Source organism: Leiobunum rupestre, chromosome 11, assembly GCF_980474605.1.
Source record: "Leiobunum rupestre chromosome 11, qqLeiRupe1.1.hap1, whole genome shotgun sequence".
Taxonomy (NCBI): Eukaryota; Metazoa; Arthropoda; class Arachnida; order Opiliones; family Sclerosomatidae; genus Leiobunum; species Leiobunum rupestre.
The window spans coordinates 46,913,189-46,934,386 of record NC_143394.1 but is presented as its reverse complement, the minus strand read 5'-3'; the positions used below and the strand labels follow the sequence as shown (position 1 = coordinate 46,934,386).

General features: G+C 39.6%; 3 protein-coding genes across 5 annotated transcripts; all 3 read left to right on the top strand.

Annotated features, from left to right (window-relative positions):
* The first annotated feature begins 177 nt into the window (after window positions 1-177).
* On the top strand, window positions 178-3,166 carry Sqor (Sulfide quinone oxidoreductase). Its single transcript, XM_090164208.1, has 10 exons — window positions 178-662; window positions 732-945; window positions 1,013-1,183; window positions 1,247-1,300; window positions 1,636-1,830; window positions 1,895-2,113; window positions 2,319-2,505; window positions 2,585-2,652; window positions 2,717-2,895; window positions 2,961-3,166. Exons 2-10 carry the CDS (start codon window positions 736-738, stop codon window positions 3,019-3,021), a joined length of 1,344 nt encoding a protein of 447 aa, XP_090020334.1. The 5' UTR covers window positions 178-662; window positions 732-735; the 3' UTR covers window positions 3,022-3,166.
* An 81-nt stretch (window positions 3,167-3,247) lies between these two features.
* Window positions 3,248-11,831, top strand: Esyt2 (extended synaptotagmin-like protein 2). Of its 2 annotated transcripts, XM_090164206.1 has the most exons (21): window positions 3,248-3,417; window positions 4,008-4,136; window positions 4,537-4,883; window positions 4,953-5,090; window positions 5,159-5,235; window positions 5,972-6,038; window positions 6,102-6,191; window positions 6,253-6,308; window positions 6,368-6,488; window positions 6,555-6,654; window positions 6,720-6,790; window positions 6,853-6,938; window positions 7,093-7,141; window positions 7,210-7,389; window positions 8,280-8,441; window positions 8,506-8,655; window positions 9,357-9,745; window positions 9,805-9,897; window positions 9,999-10,130; window positions 10,835-10,993; window positions 11,061-11,831. In XM_090164206.1, exons 2-21 carry the CDS (start codon window positions 4,130-4,132, stop codon window positions 11,086-11,088), a joined length of 2,502 nt encoding a protein of 833 aa, XP_090020332.1. In that variant the 5' UTR covers window positions 3,248-3,417; window positions 4,008-4,129; the 3' UTR covers window positions 11,089-11,831. The 2 variants fall into 2 exon arrangements, with proteins under 2 accessions (XP_090020332.1, XP_090020333.1); XM_090164207.1 differs by lacking the exon at window positions 4,008-4,136 and having other exon boundaries at window positions 3,249-3,417.
* Window positions 11,832-12,356: 525 nt separating this feature from the next.
* LOC149923060 (uncharacterized) lies at window positions 12,357-20,653 on the top strand. Of its 2 annotated transcripts, none has more exons than XM_090164277.1 (2): window positions 12,357-13,043; window positions 15,367-20,653. In XM_090164277.1, exon 2 carries the CDS (start codon window positions 15,387-15,389, stop codon window positions 19,341-19,343), a length of 3,957 nt encoding a protein of 1,318 aa, XP_090020403.1. In that variant the 5' UTR covers window positions 12,357-13,043; window positions 15,367-15,386; the 3' UTR covers window positions 19,344-20,653. The 2 variants fall into 2 exon arrangements, with proteins under 2 accessions (XP_090020403.1, XP_090020404.1); XM_090164278.1 differs by lacking the exon at window positions 12,357-13,043 and adding an exon at window positions 14,877-14,898.
* Window positions 20,654-21,198: the final 545 nt, after the last annotated feature.

The window sequence follows — 21,198 nt, the reverse complement described above, 5'->3', positions numbered from 1 at the left end:
ATTAATATAATAATTATGTTCATGAATATTAATAAATAAATAATCGTTTCTATGACCTTGATTAAGTTGCAAAGTACTTTAAAACAGGGCTATCTAAAATCTACTTAAAAATTCACGTGGCTTGTCACGAGTGTCATTATTTTATTGTCAGGATATTTTTTATACCTTATTCTATAAATGATAAACAGTGCACATCGAATGCATGACCTTAGACCATTTTACCAGTCGTTTTAAGTCAATGGGGGGCCATGGTAGATTGTATAGCCCTCGGGCAGTTTAAAAAAAGCATAAGCACTATATAATAAAACTAGCGAGCATATTATAACAACATTTCTTCGTGATAAACGAATGTAGGTGTGGAGGATGTGAAGGGAAGCCTCAAGGTTAAACAATTGTCGTCTGAAATAGTTTTAACTGAAAAAATACGCGTTAGTTATCGCTTCTCATATTTTAATCTCCGCGATAGCACTTTGACTTTAATATTTACATTGATGTTAATCCTCTTTTTGAGCGTTAACGGTCCAGGACACGATAAATATTTTAGGGTAGTGTCAAAATAACTGCGAAAGACGGCGAAGGCGATTTAGATTCGCGGTTGTGTTGTTCTTTCGACATTCGACTCACGCTGTTGGTCTCTTCGTCTGTCTTCACGTTGTTTATAAGTAAGAACGCTTTTTTCACCACTCTGACTCGAGCAACCCTTTTTGATATTGGTGGTCTTTTATTTATAGGACAATGAATGCCGTTCACGTTCGATTGACGTCCACTGAATTGTTATTGTGCGGAAAGAATGGATGCAAACGTTTTTCCACCAAGTCATCCTCGGAGGACAGGCGGAAGTTCAAATTGGTGATTGTCGGGGGTGGCTCGGGCGGAATTAGCATGGCGGCCAAGTTTTCACGTATTTTGGGACGAGGGAATGTCGCCATCATTGAACCGAGAATAGTGGGTCGTGTTTTACGTGGTGGTTGCCTGAATAGGTGTTTTATCTTATGATATCAATAAATAACAGGTGCATTATTATCAACCATTATGGACCTTAGTTGGTGGAGGAATTAAACGATTGGAGGATAGTAAGAGGCCAATGTCCAGTTTGATCCCTTCCGGGTCGCAGTGGATACGCGACTCAGCGGTTTCGTTCAAGCCAGAAAAGAATGTAGTTGAAACTAGTGGTGGAAAAGAGGTTTGCCTATACCAAGGCTCGGCTACGCACTTATTTCGCATTCAAACTTCCATATTCTTTTAGATTAGTTACGACTATCTTATTGTCGCCATGGGGCTTGTACTGGAGTTCGAAAAAGTATATATTTTACATGAAAAATAGTCCGTCCGAAGCTGGTAACGGTACCGCGGTGATCCTTTGACCCCAAGGAATACAACTTTAGGGACATTTAAAGGGTCATACCGACGTTTGAATTTCACTAGTTTCCACGCGAGGTCCGGAACTAGGACTGGAAAATCCAAGAACGCGATTGGGCAGATCCGCTATCACGAGGTACTGGAGAGGAGCTACATGATTTTGACCCATATGATTTCAAACAACGGTGTGGCCCTTTAAATTTAAGAATCACTGCGACACCGCCAAGCTAACTATATAGCAACGAACGTGTAAAAATCCAGGCTGTTGTTTTTAAGATTAGGGGATTGCCCGAAGCTTTTCAAACACCTGGTGTTTGCTCCAATTATTCTTATGAAACTGTACCAAAAACGTTCCAAGCATTAAAGGATTTCAAAGGAGGAACTGCCATTTTTACACAACCGAACACTCCAGTCAAATGCGCTGGCGCACCTCAGAAGGTTATGTATCTCTCGGATGCCTATATGAGAAATGTATGACTAAGGAGATTCGGGTCCGGTTCAAACCATCACATTTACAGCAACACATGTTTTTCAGACTGGAACTAGGGACAAAGCAAAGATCAAATTTAATACTGGAATGGGTGCCATCTTTTCTGTTCCCGTGTACGCCGCCGAATTGAGCAAAGTCACGAAGCGGAAGGATATTGAAGTGAACCTCAACACTAACTTAATAGAAATTAATTCTAAAAGCCGGGAAGCTGTTTTCGAGATTGTAAACTCCACCGAAACCCCCAAGAGACGTATTACCCAACATGTTAGTTTTTTTCCAACGTATTATCATTGTTCAGGGTGCCCGGGATAGGCTATAGCATACTTTCCATTTTACTTGGGGGCCCACAAAACAGATTTTAAGGGGGTCTCCCAAACCAGGCCACTTACCTTCTGCAAAATATGTAAAAGTCTAAAAGGGGCCTACAGCTCTTACTTCTAGTGCTGACCTTTACCTGCCTTTTCCTCAGTACGATTTCATCCACATAACGCCTCCCATGAGACCTCCCAAGGAGCTCAGAGAAAGTCCCCTGGCTGATAAAGTATCGGGTTTCCTAACAATCGATAAAAATACCCTTCAACACGTAAAGTACCCAAATGTTTTTGGAATTGGTGACTGTACCAATCTTCCCACGTCTAAGACTGCAGCAGCCATAGGTAGGCTATTTAAATTAGGTGTTCATAATACTGCAACCCTGCTGTTAGGTACATTGTACAGTTTAATATTTGTCCTTAGCGTCCCAAAACGGTATACTGAAGCAAAATATATCGGCTGTTATGAAAGGGAAACCGCCAACAGCCGTGGTAAATTTTAAAGCTTTTTGAATTGATTTTATTGGTGCAATTGAAACAAGTTGTGCTATTTCAGTACGACGGTTACACGTCTTGTCCACTTGTAACGAGTTTCAAAAGTTGCATTCTCGCCGAATTTGATTATAATTTACAACCATTGGAGACTCTTCCTTTGGATCAAAGTAAAGAAAGGTGGATATCATACCGGTTAAAGACAGATTTAATGGCTCCCCTCTATTGGAATGCATTGCTTAAGTATTTCTGACAATTTTCTTGCTAATCAGTGATTAATGTGTTATAATTGAAAATTTCATTTTTAGGGGCTATTGGAATGGTCCAAAGATTGTGCGTAAATTTCTACATTTTGGCATGGGAAAATAATGTCACTAACGAAAAACGGATGCCTTCGGTCTTTGTTTTTAAATTACACATATCTTATATACTTTTGTCTTTAATTAATAAGTTCTATGATGTTCGGATTTTGAAATTTAATTAATTTATTGGGCGCACCATATTCGTAATAAAATTATAAGCTGGCAAACTTGCTTTCCTCCGCTTTTTACATAAATTAACATACCTTGCAGACGATGACGATATCTCGCTATGAAATTTTATGATAATGAAATTTTGAAATGACCGAATTATCCTATTCCAGCCGGGAAAAGTTTAGTTTGAATGAGAAAATACGGTGAAATTTAGCATGAAAGCAAACGACATTACATTTTACAAATCGAAAAGAGTAAAATTCACAGATTGAATGCCCAAAACTACACTGTGGTAAATATTTAGCATTAGAAAACATAGTTTATCTTAGTTTTAGGCATATTCGAATCACCGTATCCCTTGGTCATTCATTGCCGTAGATTTAAAAATATAAGCTCATTATTCTTAATTTGACGTTAAATGCTCATTATAAAAATATAATGTAAAATTTATCACTTATATTTTGATTTATTTTTAAAATAGCATTTTTTTACGTGACATACCTTTTTTAAATTCAGGGGTGTGGTTTTTTTTTGACCCAATAAATTATTTTACACCTTCACAGTCAGTAAGCTAAAAGAAAGAAGTTTTATTTTGGGGTTTATGACTTATTAGATTACCGTTATACTGGTATGCTGGTTACCCATACATAACCAATTTACGATATATTTTCTGTATTTTGAATGTTCAGACTTGTAGGCAACAAGCAATATTTCATGGGTTGTCACTTCAATATAAGAATAAAGCGGGAGTAATTTATCTAATCTGTCTACTATAGGTTTTATTCACATAATTGGGCACCGGGCCAAAAGTTTTTTATACACTGACAGTGTACTTAAGATTAGCTTGACACTATACTGTACGACGCTTGTCATCTTGTGTAGAGATTCCATGAGCCCCACGACTTATATTACCCGTTTGTAATCCAACCATTGACTTGGCTCTACATTGCTCTTGCTTAAATATAGTATTGGGCTTCTCTGGTGTATCAGAAACTGCTATAAGCATGGCAGGTAGGCTTTGCCATAGGGTTTCTTTATTCTGTTATCAATATTATAAATTTTTCACTTTCACTTTTTAATGGTGTGTAACTTTTGGTTAACATGCTAACTTAAGTATCTTTGGGTTGATAATTTTTTTTAGAATGTGCACTGTATGGTTATGGTAAATTTCAGAATGTGTCATTAAGCATTTATGACAGTTGTTAAAGCTTTGCCCCAATTAACCAGGTAGTGCTACTAATACCTACTAAGCATTTTACACTTCAAAATACCACATAATTTTAATAACTGGCATGTTAAGGTAGCACTAGATGCACATCATTTTATGCAGTATTGTGCATTAAATATTTGTATACTAATATAAATCTATTTCTGAAGTATGTGAAATTCATTGTTTTGCTTTTTAAAATAGACTCTATTAAGAAATCAACTAAGAAGTCCAAAACCGAGCCTGTTGTTAAGCAACCGAAAACCACTTTGCGTTTCACAATGTTGAACCTTATAAAGAAAGTTGCTGGAGCAGCAATGGCGATGGGGACTGCTTACATTTGGGGGGCTTGTGGCTTTAGCTATGCCTGGCTCCTGTTGGGCATCTCAGGCTGGGCAGCTCAACAGTACAGGGCAGAGGAAAGACGCAACCGTCTAATGATTGGAAGAGCCTTAGCCAGAGATGAGAAAGCAGCTGTACTTGCACGACTGCAAGACTTGCCTTCTTGGGTCTTTTTCCCTGATATGGAAAGGGCTGAATGGCTAAATAAGGTTGATTGTTTAACTAAGTCTACTTAAAACCATTCAGTTATTTCAATATATGGTTATTTGTAATTTTAGGCCATTAAACAGTTTTGGCCATATTTTGGTGACTTTCTTCATGATCTGTTGAAAGAAGTGGTAGAACCGAAAATTCGAGAATCACTACCAACTTATTTGCAAAGTTTCCGATTTGGAAAAATTGTAACTGGCGATCTTGTAAGTTTTTTCAAAATTAAAAATGCATGGAGGATTTTGAAGCACAATACTAATTCACTTTCTATTAGCCTCCTAGGATTGGCGGGGTGAAAGTGTACACCCAAAATATTTCCAGAGATGAAGTTGTGATGGATTTAGAGCTGTTGTGAGTTCTGATTATTTTTTATTGGTTTTCTGAATGTTTGGAACAATTCCATATGTCTACTAGAGTATTTATACATAATAATAATAATAATAATTATCAGCTAGGCTAATACGCAAAGCATTACCTTAGGCCTAAGTCATCAAGAGACTTTTAAAGCCATTAATTCAGGTGGCCGGGTTACAATGCCTAGGAGGGTGGTGGCAAGCCCTTCAAGCCACGCGAGCCAACAGTTCCCTCCCTACACTCACTTTTACCGTTAACCTCAACAAGTTTTTATGGAAGGGGAAAGAGCTCGGGGGGAAAACCCCTGAAACCAGTAGGCAGAGAACTTGCAAACTCAAGGCAGAAGGAGTTGTTCGGAGTTTTCACCCAGTGCCACATCCAGATAAGAGCCAACTTTAAGTATTAAATGTACCAGCTATCCCCTTAATTTCCACCTTGTTTTATACAAAATTAGTTTCTGCAATATCCAAATGTATCTTTGTAATCTTATCTATAAAAATCCACACCAAATTCTGCATTGTGGACTTAGCTGTCAAGGCAAGAAGCGGTACTACTGGGTTATAAGTGTTTGGCATACCATTCTGAGGGTGTAGTCTGAAGTGTTCCGCAAATTAGTACCTTTACATCAAATTTTTCTTATTACTTGCGTCATGATTCATAATCCAAATATGTGGGGGGTTACCTGTACCTGCTAGAAATTAACTTATTTTGTGTAATTGTAAATTTTAATTAGATATTCTGGTGATTGCAATTTTGAAATATGTGTAAAACAAGTCAGAGCAGGCATTAAGGATCTCCAGGTTCAACATTTTTATATTATTTATTTTTATTGAATTAATTTTTAAAAGGAAATATTTATGTAGCTTCATGGGATTCTACGAGTAATATTGAAACCTCTTTGCAAAACTATGCCTTTATTCGGTGGTATGAGCTTCTTTTTCCTAAACCCCCCGGTAATAAAACCAAACTATTTCCGCATACAAGAAATTTTAGACATTATTTAAATATATTCAGGAACTTGATTTCAACTTGACCAAAATGGCTGATGTCTTTGATATACCTGGCCTCAGGTACAAATACACGTTTAAATAATTTAACCTCAAACACTATATTCTTTAATATACTTTAGTGATATGCTTCACAAAGCTGTTATTGACAATCTATGCACTTGGATTGTTTTGCCAAACAAATTCCCGATAGTACTTTCGGATGATGTTTCTTATAAGAACCTAAAATTTATGGTGCCCAGTGTAAGTTTTTCCACATTCCCTCCACTGCTGATGAAATTTCAATATATTTAACTTCTAATGTAACAGGGGGTAATGAGAGTCGATATTGTGGCAGCTAAAGCATTAACGAAAGCTGATGTTGGTGTTTTGGGAATGGGCAAATCGGATCCATATACAATCCTTTCTGGTTTGTTCATAGTACTAAGCTCTTTTACCAAATTATTTTTAAACAATTGATTACCACAATTTCAGTTGGAGCCCAAGAGTTTAAAACGCCATATATAAATAACACTGTAAATCCAAAATGGCATTACTATTGCGAGGTATATTTTTGAATCTACAAGATCAATATTAATAAATTTGTAATATATACAATTATATTTAGGCATTGGTTGACCAATTGGAGGGTCAGTCCATGACCATAGAAGTGATGGACCATGATCAAGGGAATAAAGATGATTTTCTTGGCAGGTTAATGAATTACCAAATAGGGATTTTCGCTGTTTAGTGCAAATATTAAATTTCTACTGGCTTGGGCTGCTTTTAAATATTTAATTAGGTCACGAAAGCTAGCTTAAGCATTAGACGTAGCTTTAGGTTTTAAATCGTAGTCAATTTCTATTAGAGCTACAGTGCCAATCTACCCATTGGCTGTACGTGGCGCAGCTGATACGGTAATATACCAAGTTTTAATTAGTTTAATATTTAAAAGGATTTTCAATAAATGGAGATTAATTTATAGTGGATAACTTTGGAACAAGTTGAAACTGGTCAACTAAATCTCCACACACAATGGCTGGCCTTGTCCGAAGACCCTGATGATTTGACCGAAGCCGAAGAGGCTGTGAAAAAAATCACCACGAAGGCTAACCTGTCAACAGCCTTGCTATTGGTTTACGCTGACTCAGCCCAAAATTTACCCGTAATTATAATTTTGTTTTCTTTTAAAAGAGCAATAGTTTTCTACACACCCTCGATAGGCCCTACCGTACGTTCAAGGTTTTGATCCTATTTGGGTTGCAACAAAAACGCCATGCATAATTAGCTTATCGAAATTGTAACTAGGGTTCCCCCGCTACATCTCGTTTCAAAAAATTTCTACATATATCTGGGAGCCATAAACCAGCAGACCCACATCTTTCCATGCTTGTAAGTAATACGCAAAACTCCAAAAGCGTATTTACTATAAAATGCACGGGTTCTGCCTGTTTCACGATACTTCTATATACAATGTATAATATCAGAAGTATATAATACGTCTTACAAGAGAAATTTTCATCTAGTCCAAAAATATTAAAAATCATTTACTTTCGCAGATTCGAGATAGGTTCAAATTTTTCACAAAACCATCGAAGCATACACCAAATATTTATCAATAATATTACTCTATCTAACTGCTTAAAATGTAAAAAAAATTATGACTAGGAATATGACTAGAAAGTAGATATAATTTTATAACCCTACACTATTTTATCATCTAAATGTATTTTAAAACATCTGAGATAAGGATACTTTTCTCTAAAAGACATCATATACTTCAGATAATATAATTTTTTTATTATGGAAATATTTAGAATCTTAGCACAGTTGACAGAACCTTTCTATAAACAATTTTGCTCATGAACTTTTTACCAATCTCATTCTTGCACCATTTATAGCAAATTGGCATTTTATTTTTACAATTTTGGGCATGGAAATAGTTGAAGGTTGTATTTTCAGAAAACACCCTCTTTCAAATTTTTATCCTTGTGATTTTATTTAACAATTTTCCCATAGAATGGTAATGTATAGCATTTTCCTAATGCTTTTTAGCAAGCGCCAAAATCAATAGTGGAACCTAGCCCATACCTTGTTCTTAACATTGGAAATCAGAAACATCAAACTCAACTTTGCAAAAATACTAATAATCCAGTATGGGAGGAGAGTTTTCACTTCTTCATGAGGCACCCGGAGAATAAGGAACTGCAATTTGATGTAACATCCAAATTTATTATCTCAATATTTCATATTTCCAACACTATAATTCAGTTATATTTAGGTTATGGATACTAAAACTGAAAAATCATTGGGAAAGTCCACAATTCCCATTTCTAAGCTTCTCTCGGAAGCCAATTTATGTCTTGAGCAGCCATTCTCATTGCGCGCTTCGGGTAACTTGAGCAAAGTCACTCTAAGCTTGCAATTAAAGGTAACAATTAGGTCTATGCGAGTACTCTTCTTGAACTCGCGACGTCTTGGTATATTACTCGTACGAGAACCCGAGTCCTGGGCCAAGGCTTAAAAATTACTCTGAAGTGGACTCAAGTTAATAAATATTCCACCGGATCCCTTATTTTTTGACAGGTCCAAGAAGGTTGCCTTTTTTTAACGCGTAGTTGCCTTTAATGACTCACCACCAGGTGAAATCCCGTAATCGCGCTATGGTAGTTGTTTTTATTTTTATGGTTGGTTTGCCCTTTGGTTTAACAGAGATTGCGTGGCTCATCTTTTCCGATTTTAGTTTTAGTTTCGATTTCTGCACTATGCAGTTAAGAGAGGACTTTTCTTTGTGCTTGTGACGCAGCTTTAGTTTTTTTACAATAGTCTTAAGAAGTTGAGACTTTTAGTTTACAAACTACTATGAGACTCTTAGAAGTTAGAAGTTGTTCCATACGGTTAAGACTCGAACAGAAAATTAAGAATCGAACTGGGCTTGACCAGAAAGTGAAGATACGAACTAATTCTTAAGCACTCAGGAAATGGACTCGAGACTCGTGAGTACAATTCTCCAGGACTCGGGACTAGACTCGATACCATAAAAAGAGGACTCGCACACCTCTAGTAACAATGCACACTGATAATAATATTTTATCACAAAACTGACTTTTAATGTTTAAAATTTCAATGTAGATACTTAAACCATCTGAAGCTCCTCAATCAAAATCCAACTTAATAGATAGTGAAGTTGATGGGGTAGCTTCGGAACCGATAGATATCCCAAATGGTCCGGAAGTTGAAAAAGTTAAAACCACTACACCCAGTCACACCCCTACTCCTGATAGTGGAATTAGTAATATCTCAGAGACCACAAAACTTTTAGCCAGTCAGAGCCCGAAGCTTTCTGAAAAGCTGAAAGAGGTACCCAAAACGACCAATTCCTCCACAACGAACAGTGGTAAATCCAGCCCGAAAGATCTTCCATCCAGTCCCACTATTCCTTCATTAGAGGAAATGGTTCACAGGACTGTCTCTCCTATTATGGAAACTGCTGATTTAAATCCAAATATCCTAAACGAAATGTAGGTTGGTCCTCTAAAGTCTGTTGATTTATAATAAATTGTACATACATTTTAATCAGGAATGAAGGTGAGACTGATTTTGGAAGAGTTCAGCTAACACTCAGGCATAGCGCACAAAGGAATAAGCTAATCGTGGTGGTTCATAAAGCTGTGTAAGTTCTGATTGTCAAAATTTAAAACCGTGTCATTTTCCAAATTCTTACAAGTAACTTATTTCGAGGTTGACACCTATTTTTTTAACTTTCGTGTATAGTAATTTACCACGTGAAGACAATGATTTACCAGATCCGTATGTTAAACTCTACCTCTTGCCTGACAAATCAAAAGATGGCAAACAGAAAACTCAAATATGTAAAAATAGTTGCAACCCTGTCTTTGACGAACAGTAAGACCTTTTTTTTTAAACTTGGGAGTAGACCTGTGCGAGTACTCATCTCGAGGCTGAGTGACTCGCTACGTCTTAATATATTACTCGTATGAGTACCCTAGTCCTTTGCCAAGGCTTAAAAATTACTTGAAGTGGACTCGAGTGAATAAATTTCCACTGAGTCCTTATTTTTTGACAATTTTTAAAAGTCTCTAATTTTTGTATGATTCCAAGTTGGTTTTTTTTTCTCTCTCATTTTTTTAACGTGTAGTTGCATTCAATGGCTCACAACCAGGTGAAATCCTGTTATCGCGCTGTGGTACTTGTTTTTATTTTTGATGGTTGATTTGCCCTTTGGTTTAATGGAGATCGTGTGACTTACCAAGCCGGCATCTTTTCCGATTTTAGTTTTGATCATTGCACTTTGCAGTGAAGAGAGGACTTTCCTTTGTGCTGGTGACTTGGCTTTAGTTTTTTACAATTGTCTTAAGAATTTAAGACTTTTAGTTTACTTAAACTACTATGAGCCTCTTAGAAGTTAGAAGTTGTTCCGTACGGTTAAGACTAGAACCGACTCAAACTTATTCTTAAGGACTCGAGTACTCGTGAGTACAATTCTCCAGGACCCGAGATTTGACTCGAAACTATAAAAAGATTACTCGCACACCCCTACTTAAGGGACTTATTTTTTGTTTCAAAAATAATTAATCGATCTCAAATAGATTTGAGTTTGACGTAGCTAAAACTAGTATGGGCAGTCATTCTCTGGACGTAATTGTGGGTTCAAAAAGTGGAGCAACTGTCTTTGCACGTGGAAGAGTTTTAGGCAAAGTGACAATTTCCTTGGCTAATCTGGACCTCAGTAAAGCTATTACCGAATGGTAATTATCTTTCGTTAAATAGGAATCATTTTCTGTAATTAAACTAATGAAAAACCACATTTTATAGGTATTCATTGGAGGGTAGTGATCAGTAATTATTTGCCATATTGCTCTTTTAATTAAGAATTTTAAGACAAAAAATTAAATTTAAGTGTATTCCAGTTAATTTAATTTACTCAGAGCTGCTTGAAAAAAGTGAATATACTTCAAAATTTCCCTGCGGCATCTTTATTTATAAAATACCAATTCTAATTTGCAACCAGAATTTAAAAAACTTTTATCATATTTTATATACAATGTTACATAAAATGCCTGGTACAATGCCTTCTTTTAAACTTTTTTATTCGTCTTAGCCCATTAAGTGGCAAAGCTGTTTATGAAACGTGATAAGGTATATAACTATATATTTGTGTTTTATATATTTAAAAAATTATATCATGTTGATTTGTTGTTTTTGAGATTGTTAAGAGCATTTTAAAACTTTTTTTTGCCCTTCAAATGCACCGAAATGTGTACTTAAAAATATAATACATGTAGACCAGAGCCTTACTTATATTTTGGTCAACTTTGCCTTTATTTGGGTTTTGGCGCATGGTGGAATTAAAAGGCCCAATACAGGCGCGTATGTTGAAAAAAATAAATTAGCGAAGGATCTGCAGCGCTCACTACGTATATACGTGTATTTTAAACGCAACGCCGTCCCATTACTTTTTTTTAGAAATTTTCAAAGGCCACCTAAAATTTGCAATAGGTGGCGTTGAAATAGTGCACAGTTCTCATTGTAGTTAGTCGCTTATTTAAGATTTTAAATAAAATGTTGAAAGCATTTAATATAAAATATTAATAATTCAAATAGAAAAAGATAATTTAAGCCCATGATTGATCGACGTTCAATGTTGTGGTAAGAACATTTTTTTATTGATATTTCCCGCCGAAAACCGACCAATAGCGCGACGAAATATATTCGAAAAAGGGCGCGGTTTTCGTTGTAGTTTTGGGGATGTGTTCGTGGGTCTTTTATCGTAACTTGTTTATTTAGGAATATGTACTATGATTTTATACGAATGTGCTACTCCAAAACGTATTTTAAGTCAACTTATTTCGTAATTCGTCTAACTTTCCACCGTTAGATAACTACGTAGACGTAGCGTGGATATATTGGTACTTCTAATTAAAGCAATTTTAATGATACGACGAGATGTATGGGATAAAGTCAACTGTCCACGGTATAAACGCGTGGAAACTATCCTCCCCCGCTCAGCGTATGACGCGCGTAAAAGCTTGGATATCATCCCATTTTCCGGGTTCTGATTCTGCCTAAATTATAAAGGTAGATGCGCGAAAGAGTAGAATGGCAGTTGTTATAATACGATCCTCAAGGCTGGCTTCGTCGTCGACGGCTTAATATTGTTGTAATAATGTGGAACAGCGTCATGTGTATTCGCGACAGGTGCTCGTATATCGACGAGTCAGACGAACATACAGGCGTAGTATACATTTTCGCGTACCTCGAAAACTCGCGCCGCGTTGCCTCGTCGAGCGCAGTACGCCACCCCCGTAATCTTACCCCCAGAGCGATGTGGCGCACAGTTTCTGGGACTTGGCCAGCAGATGTCGCGGCGATCCCCTCCCCCGGAACACCCATTGGCGGTTTTGGCGCAGCTATCTCGAGTCGTGTACCCGCCGGTTGCCGTGGTGCTGGCTGCCTGGTGCAGGGGGCATATCGACCATTTCACCGCTACGTTCTCCTTCCCTTTCTCTCTCTCTCGCTCTCTCTCCTTCCTTCCAAGGCCCTTATCGCGGTAAAAACATACAGCGCCAGTTCCTCCTTCTATAGCGCGCAAATATACACCCCGTCGAAGAAAAGTATTTTTCTAGCGCGAGAGGAGTCCCCGTTTTTCCTAATCGTGGTCTCTTTAAAAGTCGCTTCGAATCCGCGGCCCCAGTTCATTCTTTTCCGGCTCACTCCTCGCGAATCTAACGGTTTATATCCGACGCTAATTATTTTCTACGGTGGATCTATTTAGGAGCAAGTTAGACGCTGCTAGAGGTGAGTAGTCACTCCGAGAGTCGCGCGTTTGGCGTAGTTGTAAAAATTGCACGCGGAAAGAGAGAGTATCTCGGCCAGGGGGACTGCAAAAACGGGGCTCGCCACTACGCCGAAAGCCGATGGTGGCCTCTCCGACAATCGACCTGGCTGGCTGGCTCTCTCTCCCCGCTGAACCATAGGGCGGCGACCATATCCGCCATGAACACTACTTTCAAATAAATTATCTAAAACCCCCCACGTACCAATAACAGAGTTGTCACTCGTAAAGGGTTAAAAACAATAGCCCCTTTACAACGCTATAAACGTGAACGCGGCGGGATATAACGTATACTTCGTAAGATATCTTAAATCTTAATATACAGTATGTAAATTTTGTTATTCCGATTATAATTATAGATGAGCTAAGTCGGAAACAACGCTTAATCACGGCCGTTTTACACGTATCAAATATAAAAGCTTTAAACCCGTGACCTTTTTCGAATTGCGAAACGTATAAAATGGCTCTGGCGTCTCTCTCTTCTATCCTCGTTTTTAGGTCATCAATCGTTTTGGCTGTTTTCAGTGTTTTCACGCGAGCCTCGCTCTCTCTCTTTCTCTCCATATCTGCGTTTACTTTTTATTTTTATCAATAATGTAACGGCGGACGTTGCCAATGTGATAATGGTATTTTTTTCCCCTCCAATTTGAAAAGATAACTTTTAGGCCTACCACGACCACGTATTCCCTCTCTTTCTATATACACCTATCTCGAAAACGTTTTGTATAGAAGATAACCCAGTATCCGCGTTGTTAGTTAAAAATAATAAAACAGGCGTTGTAAAAATTTAGTGATTTACAGGCAAAATATAGCTTTTTTAAACCACGGAGGACCCAAACTACCAGGCCTCTGGAAATATAAAATTTTCGAAGCTTTAGGCGAAATTTTGTATCGCATGAGTGAAATTTGGGCAGGAAGGGAAAGTTTTGCGGTTTCTAGCGTCAGAAGGAAAATACGACCTTGAAAACATTTATTTCCGCCTATTTATTAATCTCCCCCCCCCCCCGTTATACCTTGGCCTCTCGGCGAATTAATGTAAAATTATGTAATCTAATTAGCATCTTTGCAATTTCTTTTCGCTTTATTCAAATTAAAAAATTAAATCTAATTATCTCAACTAGTATTGACAGCGCCACTTTAGCTATTTTTTGTAATGTTAAAAAAAGGTGTATAAATCATTGTCAGGAACAATGGATAATTGTACTATATTGTTAATTTTACACCGAAAAGTGGTTGAAGTTGTAAATTAACTTAGTGTGGAGTATAATTTACTCGAGTATTTATTTTAGATCACGTAGAAGGGGCACTCGGGAGTGGGGTGTAGATGTATGGCGTATTGTATTTATATCTCTTTGGGTAATGCCAGTGGCGTTCAAAGTTCGATTTCGTCGTTGACTACGTTTACCACGCCAAAGTACTCTCGGATGACCCAAAAAATGTTTTCTTCTTGAGAATTTATATTCCGAGAAATACGAATGGAATTATCTCCTTCTCGTACGTGTCTTATGTTACATTAGAATGCATTGTATGATTTCGTATGTACTGTTAAATTTTTAGTAACGCGTAAATTCTCGCTAGGCATTAATCGTAGGGGTTTTTACGGGCGATGATAGCCAAAAGTAGGACGCCTATATCGATACCCCCTTTTACTGCCTTCCCCTTAGTGGCGAAGAGAGAGAGAGAGGAGAGAGTGAGCCCAACACATGCTGCCCTCTGTTATTGCCAGCGCGACATATTTCAATATATAATTCAAGTGCACGCGTGTACGTCAAAATATTTGACATTCTGATAATGTACCGAGGTCGTGATCGTGTATTTGTATTGAAGCTTTTTTTTTTGACATTTGCGCATTATAAGGCTTAATTTAAAAATTTCCCTAATTGTCCGTTTTTAGTGCTTATACGTAGGGTTTTAGCTACCATAGCGAATTTTTAATTACGATATAAAAGAAGTTCGATTTTGCGAGAGTTTTTTTTTAAATTCCGTGATTTATGTCCGAAATTAGGAAATTCGCAAGTCCCACCGTAATCCCTATTTAATTAGGTAAACTATTTGACCAAGCCGCTGTCGCGATTTAAGCGAGGCTTAAAAATGTTTAACGAGATGGTCGATATTCGACACGTACAGTTCTGTATCTCGCAACGTGTTGCGTCGAGTTGGGTACGCTCTACTCGTACCACTTTCGGAGCTACCTTATTTCGCACCTCGAAAATGAGTCTATAAATAAGCTATTTGCGTTTTTCGTACTAATAAAACGCGTGTTTTTTGTTGTTGCTAATTTTGCAGATGTCAAAGCGTGGTTGGACATGGACATCAGAGATCCTTCACCAGAGAATGGTTTCGACCAGAGGTCGCCGAGTGGAAGTCCCGTAGACGAGTACGAATACGACTACGAGCGGGGCGACAATGGCCAGCGAGATGGAACCAATTACGACGTGTCCGTTCTGGATTGGTCGTCGCCGATTGACTACGAAGCCATGGCCGAAGAGTCGGTTCGTGAAGAAACCTCCTTAGCCAGCCCCTTGACCTCGCCAACCATCCCCAAGATAGCCGAAAAGGGGAAGGGTCCCTATTTTTGCGATCTATGCAACAAGACCTTTACCAATTACGGGAGTTACCGGCGACACTTGAGAATGCATTATTGCGAGAAAAAGTATACGTGTCATCTTTGCGGCCGACAGTTTTTTCGGCGCTACTTGTGGGTCAAACACCAGGAGAAGATTCACGGCAACGACCCGTCGTCGTGCCGATGTCCTCACTGCGGCGATTGGAGTCAGAGCCCGGACGCGCTCAGGGAACACTTGAGAACGCAGCATAAGCGAACTAACGGTTGCAAGGAGAATTGGACCAAGGATCAGGGGTCTCCTTGCAAAAGCCCGTTGAGCCCCGCGGTGGCTACCGCGCCGGTGAAGAAACCGCGGAAGAAAAGAACCCCCAAAGCCGCCGGGGTCAACAAAGAGAAACGCCGGAAGAAATCGACCCCGACCATAGAAATTAAGGAGGAACTGTTATCAGATACCCCGGTCGTTGTTCCGGACGAGACGAGGCGAGAGGCGTTCAATAAACAAACGGCGGCCGAATCGAATTTTAGCGCGGACCTGAAGGAAGCGGAAGAGAACGACGATTCTTTTGCCAATGTCGATATGGATGACGAAGGTAGCGGTGGCGGAGGTCAAAAGGGCGACGATCCCTTGTCTCCGCGAAATACGTCGAGATACGGACGCAAACGAAAACAACGAGTCCTGTTCAACACGGACATGTATCCCACTAGTCTCAAGAGGTTCAAGAGAGCCTCCCTATCTAGTCCCGCCAGGAGAAAATCGATGGATAATTCGAACAGTAACGGTTTTATCGGGGATGGTGAAGAGAACCGCCGTCTGACCGATAATAACGACGTCTCCAAGGCGGAATCATCGACCACCGAAAACCAAGTAGAAAAGGAAGGCGAGGCTTCCCAGCAGCGCCAGGAGGAGGGGCCGGTGGTCGAATCGGAGCTCAGTAAATTGCTCCAACAAGCCCTTCCCCATAACAACAACGCCAATATCGCCGCTACTAGTAGTAATAGCAACGCCACCATGCCTAAGAATGTCAGCCATCGAGGTAATTTCTTCTGCGACAAATGCCGGCGTTTCTTCATCAACCGCAGCAGTTACATGCGCCACAAGAAGATGCACACGGGGGTCAAGCCTTTTACCTGCGAGTACTGTTGCATGAGCTTCTTCAGGTCCGAGTCGCTGACGAACCACAAGAAGAAACACGCCAAGGAGAGTTTCGAAGAGTTCCGCTGTTACCTCTGCGGCTACAAAGCGGCCAATTGCGCCTCTCTCAGAAACCACTTTCACAGCGTTTGCTCCCGGGAGAAACCGGAGGATAATACCAAAAAGGCGCACTGGGTGGCGGCCCAACCACAAGATCTAGGCGACAACAAAGACGAGGAAGGTACCTCTAGAAATATCGCCGGCTATTGCTCTCTGTGCAACCGGGCTTTCTTCAATTTGACTAACTACCAACGACACGCCAAGTTGCATAGTAACATGGCGAGTACCGTTCCCATGGAGTTAACGTACAACTGCAGTTTCTGCGGGAAGATTTTCACCAACAGAGCGCAATACGACGGACACGTCCTGGGGCATTCCAAGGAAGACAATACCGACGAAAATTTAGTCACTGAAAACGGTATTCCAACGTCGTTGGAAGTTCTGAAGCTTTTCGGGAACTTCGTGGATAAACACGGTAATAGCGGATTGGACGACGAAGCGCGGATTAAGGAAGAACCCGTCGATGCCGAAAACTTAGAATTCGGCGGCCAGGTCAGCTCCTTGAACAACAACAACCCGCGCGTCATGTGTTGCAGACTTTGTCCTTTGGCTTTCACCGATAGGAAAACCTTTCTTCAGCATCAAAGGTCTCACAAACGCGGCGAGTCGCCTTATTCGTGTTATTGTCGCTATTGCGGACGTCCTCAAAAGGACAAAAACGAAGTCGCTTCTCACGAAAGCGCTTGCTACGAAACCCGATCGGTCGAAAATCGTTTGCACCATTGCTACAATTGCGACGTTAAGTTCGATAACGGAAGCGCTCTTCGGGAACACGTCAAAGCGGCTCATTCCAACGACAGGGAAGAACTGGCTCGTCGAAACAGCACCGACAGTCTGAACTCGGACAAGAACGAAGAGGATCCGATTGAGAGTACGTTGAAGTTCGTAGAAACCGACGATAAAAACGGCGGTAAATACAAATGCGGGAAATGCAGCGATACCTTCAACGACATTCAGTCGGTCGTCAGTCATATTCAGAAAGGACACGGCGGCCTCAAGGACGACGATCCGAGAAAGAATTGGGAATTGAACGGGGAAAGTGGAACCAGCATTATGAAACAACTGCTATCTAGTCCTCCAGCCTCGATGGCCAACTACGCGAACAAATCCGCGGGAGTAAGCGCCGCCAACAAGAATAGAAGTCGCTCCTTCACGTGTAGCCTTTGCTTGAAAGCTTTCGACGACCCGAGAGTGGCCGAAGCCCACGAACAGCAGGCCCACGTCATGGTAGATTGGTTCCAGTGCGCCTTATGCGAGAAGACGGGAGGCAAGAAGGCCATGTTGAAACACATGGCCAGTCACATGCTGAAGATTGGCAGCGTGGTCACCACTCTCGGCGACCAAGATCAAGATTCGGACGGTGATACGTTAGATTTGGGGAAAGTTTCCTTTCCGGATCGTACGTCCGGCAATCGGCGCACCTACGGTGGCCGAAATAACAGAGTTCCTCCGCAGCCTCAAGCTAATAATCGAGATAATCAACCGCCTCAATTCGTGTCCATGTTCTGCCAGCTGTGCAAGAAAGTCATATCTTCACTGGCGACTTTGGAACGCCATAGACACGCTAGTCAAGACCCCAACGTCTCCTACCCTTATATATGTTGCATGCCTGGCTGCGGCAAATGTTTCGCGCTCAAAGTCGAAGCCGTTGCTCACTTACAAACTCTCCATAAAGGCTCGCTGACGCCTTCCTTATCCTCCGTCGCTCAACCTACGGCCGCCTCGCCGCGAAACGCCAACGGCAACCAAGACAACCAAAGGAATCGATGGTTGCTCGGGAACTCTTGGAAGGGACTAGTCGCGGGTGGTGTCGGGCCTTTTAGTCAGTCTTTGGTTCAGCTCAGTATGGCCGTCGCCGGCAAAGATCCCGAAGCCTCCAGGGCCGCCAAAACCAGCGCGGGAAAACGGGACGAAAACCTTATCGATATCTACCAATCGAACGCCTTGGAAAATCTCACCTCGAACGGGGAGTTGACCATTACGAAAGTCTCGGACGTCGAGGAGATCACGGTCGAGCCGTTGCTGGAGTGCGTTCTAGAAGAAGACGTCGAGAATATCGCCACCGAAGACGCGGGGCCGGAGGAATCCATGGTGATGGCCTTATCGCCCGGTATGGTCCACGAAGATTTGGAAGAAGGTGAGATTCCGGACGGTGAGTCACCGTCGCCTTTGAAGGACCACCTAAAGGTCAATAATAAGGTCTTGCTGCAGTGCGAAGATTGCCAGTCGGTCTTCACTAACCCCTGCAGTTGGAAAAGGCACCGTAAACTTCATTTGGGCATTATGAAACACAAGTGCACTTTCTGTCCTAGGAAATTCTACCGGAAGGACCACTGCGACAAACACGTCAAGACGCACGAAAATTGCAGCGTCCCCAGACGAAGGAAATCACCCATCAATATCAAACTCGAACCAGGCGCCGCAGCCTCCGCTTCCGCTTTATGAAAAAGATAAAAAAATACATTTTTAATATTCGGACTAAGAAAGACGTTTTAGCTTAATTAGACGAAGATATATTTATCGGTTTTTGCGGAATATAAAAGAAATTATATAAGGAACAAAAAAAAATAGAATAAAATTTCAAAATGAGTAAGGACAATTTTAACGCGTTTTTTAAGAAGACGAAACTTTTCCTACCATATATAAATATTATATAAAATCTGGGGGAAATGTTCCAGACTTATAATAGTTCAGATTTTTTTATGACGATAATACCGTTTTACTAACCGAACGGAAAAAAGTATTTAGCTCGCTCTACCGCGTACCAAAGATTCTTGGAAGTGATATACAAAAAACTTATTAAAATATAATCGGAGTTTTATGTTGGATAATTTTCACTCCGAAATTTTTCGCGCTATATTACCCCTAATACCCATATTATTTTCCCAAATTTATAATTAAATCGGCGTTTTATAGATCCGATTCGCTTCTTAAAATTATATTTTTGCTTCACGTGCTTCAGCTTTGTTTTATAAAGATTGCATTTGGGTTAACAGAGAATATGAAATATTATTTCCCGGCGGCCGAGGGGCGTGTCTTTTCTTCGCGGCCGGAATCAAGGCATTCTCTGGTAACCCGAATACATTTTAGGTTTAATTTAACCCTTGGTTAACCACATTTCTTTCCAATTCAACAGTACGCTAGATAGTTGGTGTTGACATCTGACGAGAGATTACGCAAAAACTATACCCCATAATATATTTCTATGTATTATTATTATTTTCTTATTTCTTATAATAATTCACATTGTATTTCTTTCTCAATTTGCTCATTTGCACCCCTCTTTTCTTTTTACATTTTATAATACATATTTTTGTTCACTCTGAAATTTTTCACATTCCTGGGATTTTTTAAAATTTTCTTTACGTTTAAAGCTTCTTATACTAACGTCTTCGTTCTGTGTTAACTATAAAAACAAAACAAAAACACGACAATTGTTAATAAATGTATTAAAAATATTTAAAAGAAAATATTATAAAACGCCTAAATGAAACAAATGTTTAAAAGTAAATCACTTCTCAAAAAACTGAATTTATTGAATGTCAAAAAAAACTAAAACAAGGCAACGTTTTGTTGTTATTCGTTATACAAGCCCCCGAGTCTGTGATAAGTCAAACAAAAAAAACAAACAAAAATTAAACGCTGTAAACAATAAACAAAATATCACCTTTTGTTTTTAAATTTTTCGTATCTTGTGATACGACATTCACATCAAATGTATACGATTATAAAACAAAATATTTAAAATTAAAAATTGCGCACCGTACATTGGCCGTCCGAGTATTTAATTCTTTTGCTCGTAAGAGATCCCAACGGATTTCGAGTGTCGGAAATAAGTCCCGAATTTGAGTAACGATTTAACAATACAAGAATTTATTTTTGATTTATTGCCAATATTGTCAAACTTGACGTCAGCAATCTAAAGCCCTTCAGAATGCGAAACAAACGGAATACCTAGAATTTTACATCCGCTTAAGCAAACGTTGCGAAGAATAAAAGTTTCTAAGAAGGGTAGGTACCTGGTCGATCTAGTCCATTGGAAAGCTTATTGAATCTAGACAAGAAATCGAATTTCTTCCCTAGGCGATTTTCAAAGAGTCTCCTCGGAGATTTTGTAGGCTTACGGTTCTACCAGTTGTACGATTTATTAGGTCTATGTCTCCCGCTTTTTAGTATGAAGTCTACTGAACTAAAGTCTACTAAAAACGTGACCGAATTTCCATTTAAAAAGATCGCCATTTTGAAGGTCGAGATCACCATTTTAAAGGTCGAAATAGTCTGTTTATAGTAGTTGTTTTTT

Excerpts from the sequence above, each read along its gene's own strand:
- Esyt2 (XM_090164206.1), top strand. Across the intron at positions 5,091-5,158 it reads AAATTGTAACTGGCGATCTT|CCTCCTAGGATTGGCGGGGT; the intron begins GTAAGTTTTTTC and ends ACTTTCTATTAG. Across the intron at positions 7,390-8,279 it reads ACTCAGCCCAAAATTTACCC|CAAGCGCCAAAATCAATAGT; the intron begins GTAATTATAATT and ends AATGCTTTTTAG.
- Sqor (XM_090164208.1), top strand. The coding sequence starts at position 736 with ATGAATGCCGTTCACGTTCGATTGACGTCCACTGAATTGTTATTGTGC. Across the intron at positions 2,506-2,584 it reads TAAGACTGCAGCAGCCATAG|CGTCCCAAAACGGTATACTG; the intron begins GTAGGCTATTTA and ends ATTTGTCCTTAG. Across the intron at positions 2,653-2,716 it reads GGAAACCGCCAACAGCCGTG|TACGACGGTTACACGTCTTG; the intron begins GTAAATTTTAAA and ends GTGCTATTTCAG.
- LOC149923060 (XM_090164277.1), top strand. The coding sequence starts at position 15,387 with ATGGACATCAGAGATCCTTCACCAGAGAATGGTTTCGACCAGAGGTCG.